Here is a 12,585-nt window from a genome sequence, read left to right on the forward strand (position 1 = left end):
GTCCAACTCCTGCCTCTTGAGACTTTCTATGTGACCTTGGGCAAGTGACTTAACTCTGTGGGTCGCAGCTTGCTCCTCTGGGGAGGCAAGAACAGGAGGGAAAGGGCCCTGATCATCAAATGCATTACACTAGGTGTGAAAGTGCTAAATCAATGAATGGGGAAGGCACAAACCCCCATCACTTGAAGAGGTGGTGACATCAGAATCAAGGATTCCAGCAGAAGGCCCAAACAAGGGTGGATCAAGCCAGAGAGAAAAGACACATTCTCTTCCTCCACACCCCTGCCCTGCCCTGATCAAGGGAGGCCTTTTTGACAACTGGGAAAGGTCGGAAGATTTGAGAAATCCCATGAGCAGCCTGGCAAGGTCCCCAGAACAGCAGGAATGATGGTATAGCATCTGCTTGAGAGGCATCTTCTGGCCCTCTAAGCCACGGTATCCCTGAGGGGCACCTCGAGGACCTCACAAAGGGGAGGAAAGGACCACGGGGAATTCTGGGGTAGGAATTAGCCCTTTATACCCCCTGGGATTTCTAAGCCTCAGTCAACATTCCCTGGACTCTCTTCTGTACTTGGGGAACATGTGTCCTAACTTGTGGGGAATATCTATGCCAACTGTCTTATAAAACCATCTGAACAGATGCCCATTTCTAAAAGCTAATGATGAAGGTATGGCTGATTTATAGCAGCTGATCATCAAAGGGGAAGCACCCCAGTGGGGGTTTGTGAATTATGGGAAGCTCTAGGAAATTAGTCCTCAGCCCCTCAGGGATACCCCTAGAAAAGAAGCAGCCAGCAGACCCTTAATGACCCAAAGTGGTCATGGGAGAAGAGGGGGAAGGGAAGGGAGAAAGAGACAGAGAGACAGACATGAACTGACAGAAGAGAGATCAACAGATCCAATGTATGGACAGAGAGGGCCCAGAGTCCAGGTCTCCAAAGCCTTCTGAACCCTAGGTCTTGGATCTTATTACTCCAGCCATCCCTTTGCCAGGTCCACATCCATCTCCTCTTTTAGGATGCATTGCTGAAGACTTAAGTTTTTCCCTGGGCAGCTTCTCTCCTGGGGCCGTGACGCTCTTCTGAAGGCACACTCACTTTGTTGGCCCCATAATGAACTTGGTCTGCCCAGAAAGACGCTCGGGACAAGGAAAAAACCCTAGAATGAGCCCCCTGTCCGTTCTGATCACTGACCCATTCAATTAGTGACTGATGGTCAGGACGGGCACTTCTGCTTGTCACAAGGGTCAGATGGAAGAATGCTGACCACAGGTTGCTGTGTTTGCTGCACTGTTAGGGCCTGAGCTTCGTCCCAAAGCCAGGGATCTGAGCTTCTTCCCTCCATCCTTCCATAAGGCAGAACCCAGGCTACATGCCCATCCTGGACCTGACTCAGTGGCCCCTGCAGGCCACACTGACTCTTCTGCCTGTTGTGACTCCTGGAATGACTTCTCTCCTAGGAGACTGGGAATCCTGCCAAGGCTCAGTTGGCTTCCACCATTTGGGCCCTACCTACCCCAATTGATCCATATTCATCTTGTCTATATTTTATGCACAAGTATGTATTTTAAATATGTTTATAGTTACATACCTATGTATATCTCCGCCCCCCGCTACCCCTCTGACACCAGCTCCTGCAAGGAAGGGGGAGTTTCATTTTTGCCTTTCTGTACCCAAAGGACATAAGTTAAGTGGCTTGCCCCAGAGTTATATCACTAGTAAGTGTCTGAGGTCAGATTCAAATTCAGACCCAGCACTTTATCCAATGAGTCATCTGTCTCTGTAATGTCTCTGTATCTCAGTTTCCTCATATGTAAAATAGAAATATTGTACTTGATGAGCCTGTAAGGTCCCTTCTGGTTCTAAGTCTATAATTCCAGGATCCTAAGGATTAAATAAAGACAGACTCCAAACAGACAAGGTCAAACAGGCAAGGCCAGATACTACAATAAAAGAGCTCTGAATTTTGTGTCGAGGATCTGAGATCAAATTCTGCTCCACACTTATGACTACAGAAGAGTCCCTGAAGCCTATTCAATCTTGGTTTTCTCATCTGTAAAAAGAAAATAAAACTGGCACTGTGGCATCATCATACAGTGCGGGACACTGAATTTGGAGCTGGAACCTGGGTTCAAACTCTGCCTCTGGCACTTGTTACCAATGTGACCTTGAGCAAGTGATCCCACCTCTCCAATATCTGTTTAATGATGATCATTCCTCTGGTCCTTTCTAGCTTGAGACAGATGAGCCTATGATCCTCCAGAGCTAGGAAGCTATCACAGGTCTCACTTTTCTTCCTGGATGCTAAGAAAAAAAGACTGGGGAAGGGTCTGGGACACACTTAGACACTTCGGTAGGTTTTTATTTTCTTGATTCCCTAAAGGGTCTTATCAAATAGATGTAATTTTGTTCAATCCCATGAACATGCAGGGTCCACAATCCAAACCTGGGAACTGAATTGAGTCAGATTCTGCCAGGATTCAGGCTCTAAAAAATGACTTCAAGTGCTAACGCAAGAGGTCCTGTTGGCAAGGACATTCTTCAGGATAGAGTGGCTGGAAAGGTCCTCTAGGGGTGGGACACATGAAATAACCAACCAGGACCTCTCTCAAAAATAGAAGGAAGGACCCAAAACCAGATGCTAAAGGCTCTACTGGGGGATGGCAAGAACATGGGGTAAAATCATCTTACAGGCTATGAACATGAGGGCTACCTGGACTGTAAGAATGCAGAAGTATGGGAATGAGCCTATGGAAAGTAAAGCAGAACCAAGAGAACAATAAAGACAACTGATCAACAACCACAATAGTGCAAATGAAAACACCAAAAAAGATTAGTTGTCTGATGCGCAATCTTCTTCCAGAGAAGAAAAAACAGAAGACACAAAGAGAGGGAATATTCCCATGGGCAAGGTTGCAACCAGAGCTAGATGGTCCTGTTTCATCTAGATTACTAAGTGGGGTGGGTTCCTTGGGGGAACATATCAGGAACTGACTGGGATACAAAATGAAGGTCCAAATGACAGTTCTGATACAAGGGCATAAAGGAAAGGGGAAGCAAGGCAGCGTGGAATATCTCTGTGTATGTATACAGCGTATAAGCCGATGCACACATGAGTCCATGTCTTTACTCTGCTAGGGCTCATGCTCCAGAGCACAATCAAACCCAGCCCCAGTCAGGCAGGAACAGGGATTCCAGCCTCACCACATCACACCACATCACACCCAGCAGCTGACCTCTTCTCAAAGAAAGCACTTTATAAACCTCAAAGTACCCAAGAGATGGGAATTCTAAGTTACACTCAGAAGGAGGAGAAAAACCAGCTTAATTCAATCAACCAGCTTTGGTTTAAACCCACAATGTTAAAAATATCGCAGCTTTTAGCCAGTTGGCTTTGACCCACAGTCCTCAAGGCCAGATTGGTTTGGTCCTTTCTGGCACCTGATAAAGGTTCCTCGGACCAGAATGTCCACAGAATCTAAGTCAGTGGGTTTTATTTGCTACGCCTATAATGGAATCACAGCCCAGGCACTAGATTGGATCTATGAACCCCCCCCCCCCCCAGTTAAACACTGAGAGGAAACGGAATGGGGCAAGGTGTTCTGGGTCAAGGTCCTCATAAATGGACACGAGAGTCATGTCACCCCAAGGTCTAGCCACCTATATTGATTTCTTTCAAGTTAATTAAATAATACATTCAAGGGTAAAATTGGAGATGAGCTAATTAAAATTGTGGTATGCACCCAGGAGGGAAGAAAACTGGGTTCGGGTATGACTGTAATGCTTTAAAAGTCAAGTGGGTTTGGGTCCAAATTCCACATCTATGCCTTCACATGGTCAGATCTCTTTCCTCTCCAAGTAGTTTTTCTTCTAGAAAATGAGGGACTGGACCAGCTGACCCCAAGAACCCTGCCTGTGAAGTGACCTGCTAATGACAGTGGATCTGTGAGCCCCAATGACTGGGACCTCAGCAGAGAGCGAGCAGGGGTGTGACTGGGATCATACCGGACTGGAAGATGCCAGCTGCACTGTGACAAAGTGCAAAGCCACAGTGGGTTTTAAACCCATTAAATGTCACAGACATGGTCATTACCATGACACAGAAGTGGTCAACTTGACTTGGGGCCAAGAAGGGAAGCAGAGTCCTGAAAGCATCATAATTAGTTTCTCAATCTTTTTAATGGATTAAAAATGTTTTATTGATGTGGTGGCTTTCACTCTTGTTCTCTCTCTCACTCTCCTTATTTTTTGACAGTGCTGTGGTCCTCAAGGACTCCTGATTCTCTCAGAAGCACCCATTGAAACCAATATACTGGTCATGTCTCATATCACATTCACAGTCCCACCCCACCCCCCTTAGGATGGATCATGGTGTATCTCCAATTTTCAGTTTGAACCCAGGATTTCATTGATGTGGAGAACTCCCAGTGAAGAAATACCTTCTCCCAGTGAAATCCCAGTGCTAGGCTACCCCTTGGCAGGGGCCCATCTCTTGACCTTCTCAAGGTCACACAATACTCAACATAAACCAGTGATGAATAGATTTAGAGCTAGACAGAACTTTAAAGCTTAACGAATCCAAACTTCTCCTTCTACACAAGTTATCTGAAGTCCAAGGAAGAAATCTGTCCAAGATCACAAAGGAAGTACAGAGTAAGGACTTCAACTCTAGCTCCAAATCTGGGGTTCTTTCCAGGACACCAGGCTAGCTATAGGAAGAGCACCCCCATGTAAGATGAGGCAGCTTAGTTGGGGTTTCACCTCATTGTCACTAGCACCTACCTCGCTTACATCCCGCAGAGGTTCCAGCGCTTCCTTTGCCCAAACAGCCACCCTCTGTTCTGATCTGAAAAATAAAAGGTAATGCATCTCAGGTCAGGCCTCCTTTGGCTTAGACACACACCCCAAGAGAACCAAACTTCCCCTACCCCAGGGCCTGGGGTCCTACACGGAACTGGAGAGGGAAGGTAAAGACAGGTGAAACATTTGTGAGATGTTTGGCCGGACAGCCTTTGAGTGATAAACTCTGATTTCACCTGCCCAAGACTTCTGCCATCTCCACAGCTTTCTCTGACTCTCAATGATCAACTGGTTATAAATCAGACCTCAAAACAGCCCATCTGGGCTCTGCTGAACACAATCAGAATGACTGGACCTGCTGTCTTCAGTCCCAGAGAATCATAATCTCCGGACAGGATAAACACACACTATTTGACAGAAACAGTCAAACCAATCCACTGCCAAAAGAAAAATAATTCCCAGCTTATGGTGCCCATATCCCTCCTGCCATCTTCAGATCGTAATGTTAGTGCTCATTTCCATGACATTATATGTCAGTTTTAAGATGCCCCAGCTGATATCACAGCTGGAAAAGGTCTTAGAAGCCATGTTCACCCCCTTCCATCAGAAAAGTTCCTGCTACAACACACCCCAAAGGGATTACCCAAATTTTAGGGAAGCCTCACAAAGAAGCTGCCCACTCCATTCCCAAGGCTCCTTTCTCCTTTTTCATTCAAGCTTTCATTCCATCAAATTTCCATTTGTCCCTCTGTAACTTCCACCCAGTACTCTTAACACTGCCCTTGAGAACCAGCATGCCCGTCTTCTCCCACATGAAAGCCTTTCAACTATGGGAAGACACTAACCATGTGCCCCTTAAGTCTTCCCTGAATCAACTGATGAACCATCAACCGTTCCCTTCAACCAACACCTGCATGGAATGAACTTCCAGCCCTTCCCAAGCTGGATGCCTCCTCTGGTTGAACCCAAACTTCCCAACACCACTCTTCACACCCAGGGTCAGCACTAGCCTCAGACCTGCCCCTGTGGTCTGACCCAAGTACGTAGGACTGTCCTCCCTCTAGTTATTCCTGGTGCTGCTGGGCCTCTCTCCAGAAAACAGCCTACTGTCCTTTCTTGGGCAGCCACAAAGCACACTCGATTCAGACCGAGTTTTCAGTTCACTAAAGCTCACAGGTCTTTTTTATTCATGAAGCTGTTTTTAAACCTCATCCTGAAATGGCTCATGCATCCTGCTCCACAAGGACCGACCTCCTTCTCCAGGAGCCACCGCTGGGGAGGGCCCAGACCAACCTGCCTCCCTTCCCCTCCAGACCTTATTCTGGATTTCTTTGCTTCAAAACCAGGAGCCCACTCTGGGACCCTCGGGCTCTCCCCCTTCCCCTTGGTTCAGGATCTTTTGTGGATGGTCTCCCCCCACCATGAGAATGCCAGTTCCAAGAGGGCAGGAGCAGTCTTGCTTGTTTTCAACACCCCAGCAGCTGGCACAGCAACAGCCCCATAACAAGAGCTTAATAAAAGGTCAAAACAACTCCCTCCTTTATTTTATGTGTGATATTACATGTAAACATGATGTATTCTTTATATATGTGTTTACTTATTCCTATCATGTGTCATTCTGTTACAATCAGCCCAGTGCTATTGTCTAGGGATCTGATTATTATGACCCCATTTTACAAATGAGGAGATTGAAGGGGATTAAAGAGACTTATCCAAGGTCACCTAGCTATGAAGTAGCAGAGTGGAGATTCTCTACATCCACCCAAAAGAAATAAATTAACTGATAAAATAAATTATTTTTTCATGGGTTGTATAAAAAAAAATTAAAGCCAAACGTCAAAAGGCATTTTAAAAAATTTGCTTTCCCAGATGCGATTATCTAAATAAAGTAAATAGTCTGCTTTGGTTCAGATCCAAGGATGAAAGCTCACAGATTCAGTGTGTGGCCATCAAAGCTTGATCTAGATTTCGAGCGGTACCCCACCAACTTCTCTAATCCATTCCTAGGTTGAGCGAACACCATCCACAGGAAGAGAGCCAGTAACCATGGAAACCATTTACTTCTCAGGGGAAGAGATGAGAGGATAATGACCTGCTCAGTAACAGCTGGGGTCCTGCACAGGTCTATGGGGACCCACTGTTGGATGGAGAAATCCAGCCCAGGCAGAACAGAGGGTCCTCCCAGAAGCTTGTGGCTTGCTGACATTTGAAGCTACTCCCCCCTCCCCAATCAGATTTTACCATCAGGACCAGCCCATTTTTCTCTTTCCCTATTCCACTCTATTGCTAATCATACCCTCCCCCCACCCAATCCAGGGATTTAGAGTCCTTAAGGCAATTTTTAAAAAGAATAGTTGCTGACTATGGAGCCTGTGTTCTATCTAGAGGCTTCTGTGTTGCCAAAGAGATATTCAGTTCTACTTGGCCACATCCTCCTCCCCTCAAAATTATGCAATTGATCCAAATACCTGTTTCAGTAGAACTCAAAGAAAGAGGTTCTAGTAAAATTCTATGTAGCACCCCCCAAATATGAAGACTATCAGAAGGGAGTATTAGTGTATAGGCAGGAAGACTTGGAAGGACACGAGAGCCACCTCCAAATATCGGAAAGGGTTGTCACATATGTCGATTGTCCTCAGCAGCCAAAACCCAATAGTGGGCAGAAGCAATTGTAAGCTAGATGTCAAGATGAATGAACAAAGAAGAGGCATCCCAATGGGACCCGGGCTGCCTTGGGAGGGCAGATCCAGGCAGAGACAGGATGAACATGTTAGACATGTTATAGAGGAGACTCCGTGTCTATGGACTAGACAGCGCCACGACTGCTGAGGTCCTTCCAAATCTGATTCTGGGTTCTGGGACTTTCCCACCTTTTCTCCACAGGAGAAATTAAACATTCTTCCCCTCAACCCCTGGCTTTTCAGCTCTTTTTCATGTGTTGTCAACCTCACTCCCCCAAAAGAATGTAAGACTCCAGAGGGCAGGGGATTCAGTTTATTTGTATTTGGACACCCAATACTTAGCACCATAGCTAAGTACATAGTGTTTCCTAAATATTCTATAAAGTACAATGAAATAAAGGAGAAAACAATAAAATCTCACACTTGGACTAAAAGAAAATCACTCATATTCTCTCCTGTGATCATCCTAAGAGACTTGTGAGGTCAGGGCCCAAAAGAGATAAATGGATCTCCTCTATGTGGATGTTTTATCCAACAATGCAAATCGCGGTCCACCCATGAATGCCTATCCTAAATGACTTGGCCTGAGAGAGTCTCCCCAACGTGGAGTCCATACTCACTTTCTCTTTCACCAGTGGAGGCCAGGGGCTGGCCAGCATCCATCCCTCACACCATCACAAGCCCTGATTCTTTTGTTGATCACACATGACTCTGATGGCATCTTTTACTCTGGTTCTTAGACTGGCATCTCTTCTACTATCTTTGAATATATTTTGGCTATTTTGTATATTTCTATACATTTGTGTGCAATGTTTTGCATATATTTATGCATTTTATGTGTAAAATGCTATATATATATATATGTTGTAGATACGTAGACTATATGTTATAACTGCCATTTCAATTTCATTTTTATTGTATCATCAGTGCCTTAAAAAATGCTTGCTGATGAATTGAGTGGCTAATACCCATATTACAGATGAAGAAACTGAGGCTCAGTGACATTCAATGTCTTGACTTGGGGTCACAGAATCCTAAGGGTCACTTGCCCATTTGCATCACCTTAGGGCAGAGGCTCTTAAACTTGACTATGTCATGGACCCTTTTCGTGATCAGATGAGGTTCATGGCCTCCTTCTTAGAAGGATAGTTTTAAAGAGACAAAATAAAGAATACAGAATTATTTTTTTTTTAGGTTTTTGCAAGGCAAATGGGGTTAAGTGGCTTGCCCAAGGCCACACAGCTAGGTAATTATTAAGTGTCTGAGGCCGGATTTGAACTCAGGTACTCCTGATTCCAGGGCCGGTGGTCTATCCACTGTACCACCTAGCCGCCCCCCAGAATTATTTTTTTAAAAAAGCAAAAGTTTGGGAAAAATAAAGATGTCATTTTTTTTCAACCCAAGTTTATGAATCCCCCAATATCTCTCCATGGAGCCTCTTGGAATAGATTCATGGACCCCAGATTAACTCAATAACAATCGATTGATGCAATTCATAATGCACTCTTGACACTCCTAGGGATCGTTGCTATCATTTATCCCTGGAACAGAAAAGAGAATGGCAACCTGTCTTGGAGGCTTGGGCTCAGGTCAGACACAGGAGCATCATCCCCACTTCTGAGCAGTTTCTAACCAATAAATCAGCTGATTTACCAGGTCTCTACAATCATTGTGGTGAACACAAAAGTCAAGGTTCCAAGGCCAGCAGAACTCCTAACTTCAGCACCTCTGGCCCTCGGTTTCCCCAATGCTTTTCATCGAAGGTCAAGCTTTGACTCATTTTTGTCTTTGTATTTGCAGGCCTGTTCCAGTAACCACTTACTAAATGTTTGATGACTGTGTGGTGATCTATAAAGTGAAAGACTTAGATTAAATGGACTTTGGAGTCCCCCGTGGCTTCTACAACACAGACTATAATATGGAGAGAAGATGTCAAGCTTAAAGTCTGCTCCTCTCCCTCAGGAAGTTCCTAGTTTAGCTGGGGAGCTAGGACCAGCCCACAAGGATTGTTGTAGGAGAGACTATAAAGTGTCCCCCAAGGGCTCCAGAGTCATGAAAAATGAGAAGGGAAAGATCTGTGAGCAAGGATGTAGAGCTTCAGTCTAGTCTTGAATGCAAATAGGAGTCAGGCGGAGGATGGATGAATAAGGAAAGCAAGGGATGAAGTGAAGCATAGGACAATCGAAAAGAATTGGGCTCTAATCCAGCCTCTGAAACTTACTCACTGTGTGATCTGGTCCAAGTCACTTCATCTCCCTCGTCCCCATCTTTAAAATGAGGGGATTGGACTCAATGGCTTCAAAAACGCTTTTCTAGAATTAAATCTATGATTCTATGAATGAATGAGTCATGTTAAAAAAAAAGATAAAGAGATTTTAAGTGGATTTGCAAGTTTGTTGATAAATATATTGTCTAAGACAGAACAAAAAAGTAAAAATAAACATGACCTTGGGCTGTGATACTGAGCAGCATGGCACAGGGACATGGAAATTGGAACTCCTCTGGTAGTCTGCATGAGCAGAATTGTGGACACAGCTATATTGTGGTCACTTCAAAGGTCCTGTAGCTTGTGGTCATGATAACTATCATTCAGTCAGGATTTAAGGGTGGAAGAAAAATCCCACGTGTTCTGCTTGGCCCAAGAGAACAAAACTAGAAGCAGTGGGTCCAAGCTGTGTCCAAGAAGACTGAGGGTCAACATGAGAACAAAATGCCTCAAACTCCAAACTGAAATGAGCCAAGGTGAGGGTGCATCTTTGCCAAGCAAAGGTGGGATGACTGTTTGGCAGTTCTTTTGTTAAGGAGGGTCTCAGACTCCTTTGTAGTCTCATCATCCCCAGCCCACCCCACCCCCAGTTGTGGGTGTTCCCCAAGCTTCTGTTGCAGGTAGGTCCTTTGGGAGGCTCCTTGTATACTCACTCTCCAGAATCTCATCTGCTCCCCTGGGTTTAATTACCATTTCTATGTCTGTGACTCATCCATCCACATACAAGCCTCAGTCTGTCCTCCAGAGTCACAGTCCCACATCAACCCACATCACCACCTGCCTATTAGACATTTCAAACATCACGTCCTGGAGGCATCTCACACTGATTGTGTTCTAAACTGACCTTATTATCCCCCCCCCCCATCCTCTCCTTTTATGCCATTTTAATGGAAAGCACCGTCCTCCTTCTAATCCCCTGGGACTTATAACTTTGGTATGATCCTCATTTCTATCTGTACAAAATCTCTTCTCCCTGTTCCGCAGCTACTCCTGGGGGGCAGGCCCTCAAGCCCCCTCCAGAAATCACAGCACCAGCCTCCTTGTTCTCCTTCATATTCCACTGTCGTATTGAGTCCACAATACTGCCCAGTGGACTTAGCTAAAGCATAGACTGGACCTCGTCACTCCCTACTCAACCAATACTATTGTTGCTTCTAGAGTAAAATGTTTAGCCTGCTGAGCTTTGAAAGGGCTTCACAGTCTGGCCCCCACCAGTCCCCTGTGATCTGGCCCTGGCCCAATCTTGGCTCTTCTCATGATCCACTATCCCTCGCCCCCAAGGTCTTGCCTGGACTGGCCTCCTTCCATCACCTCTCCCCGCACCATGCTCCCAACTCTATCATCCCTTCTCCCCATCTCCAACTGCCAGTGTCTTCTTTGCTCTCACACTCCGGTAATGAGCCATTCTGCACCTCTTGGTGTTATATTTGTGGAGTATATACCTACGTCTTCCCTTTTGCATACAGACTCTTTGCAGTGAGGGAGCCATTCTTTGTATTTCTATCTCAAGCAACTGGGCAGAGTGCCCAGATCATAGCAGGCATAAATTTAATTGGTGGTTAATTGAATGAGGAATCGATTAGGGCAGGAAAGGTCCCTACTCAAAGGTAGATGTGTGATGTAAAAGAAACGACGCTGTACAATGCGTCAATGGCTTATTATCAGTTTATCTTCATATCCTGGGTCATTCACTCACAGGGCCGTGGGGGACATTGCAGACGCAATTTTGATGGGAAGCTGACAGGAAGGATAAAGCTGATGCATAAAAAGATGCTGGGGAGGACAAGCGGGTGGGGGACAGAGGTGGAGAGGGGTGGAACGAATTCTGGGATATGTGACTGGAGAAAAAATAAAGCACAAGGGGGGGGCAATAGAAAAGCTGTGGGAACAGTCTTCCATCCTTGACTATTTTCCTAAGGACCCCTCCCTAGGAAATAGAGGATTCTAGAATCCTGAGGTTTTTAAGGACTAAAAGGTCAGTTATTAACCCAATCTAGCTAGAGATACCTAGACAGACTGGCTTGGAGTCAGAAAGACTGAACTCAAATCCAGGCTCAGACACTTACTAGTGTGTGACCTTGGTCAAGTCACGTAGCCACCACTTGCCTCAGTTTCCTCAGATGTAAAATGGAGATAATCACAATGCGAACCTTGCAGGATTGGTGTGAAAACCAAAGGTGATAATATTTATAGAATGCACAAATGGTTTTTCTCTTTCCTCCCTCCATCCCTTCCCAATGTATACTGGAACTACAATCCCCAAAAGAGCTGTCAATCAATCTTGACTTGTAAACCTCCCATGAGAGAAAGGAGGAAGAAGGGAAGGAAATGACTATTTACAGAGCACCTCCTATGTACCGATACTTACTGCTGAGAACTTTACAGGTATAATCTTCTATGACCTCACAACAATCCTGGGAGGCACGTTTTGATCTTATTCCACTTTACAAATGAAGAAACTGATACAGACAGTGGTTAAGTGACTTGCCCAGGGTCACACAGTCAGTAAATGTCTGAAGTCAGATTTAAACTCGGGTCTTCCTGATTCCATCTACTGCCCCACCTGAGCCACAAAAACAAGCCATTCTACTTTTGGCCAGTTCTTCTTGTTGAGGAAAAACTTTTCCTCCCCCTTTTTTTCCATACTGTTCACAATGGGGAAAAGCATTGTCCCCCCCACCCCGAAGATGGCCTCGTTCTGCCAACCAGGACTGAGGGCTGAGTCAGCAGCTCCGGGCTGCTGACACGTCAAACCTGTGCCAAGCCTCCCCCAAGTGGGAGGCAGTGTGGGCTTAGTGGAAAGAGCCCTGGCTTTGGAGACAGAGCTTCCCAGTGTAGC

At 45.5% G+C, this 12,585-nt stretch overlaps 1 protein-coding gene across 4 annotated transcripts in view; it reads right to left on the reverse strand.

Annotated features, from left to right (window-relative positions):
* The window catches only part of FAM13C (family with sequence similarity 13 member C), an 86,745-nt gene that overhangs the window by 27,495 nt on the left and 46,665 nt on the right, over window positions 1-12,585 (reverse strand). For all 4 annotated transcript variants that reach the window (XM_074232286.1, XM_074232288.1, XM_074232287.1 and 1 more), the window contains exon 5: window positions 4,782-4,845. In XM_074232286.1, the coding sequence (XP_074088387.1) occupies window positions 4,782-4,845 (64 nt within the window). The remainder of the gene's footprint in view (window positions 1-4,781; window positions 4,846-12,585) is intronic.

The sequence above is a fragment of the Macrotis lagotis genome, chromosome 4 (genome assembly GCF_037893015.1).
Source record: "Macrotis lagotis isolate mMagLag1 chromosome 4, bilby.v1.9.chrom.fasta, whole genome shotgun sequence".
Lineage (NCBI taxonomy): Eukaryota > Metazoa > Chordata > Mammalia > Peramelemorphia > Peramelidae > Macrotis > Macrotis lagotis.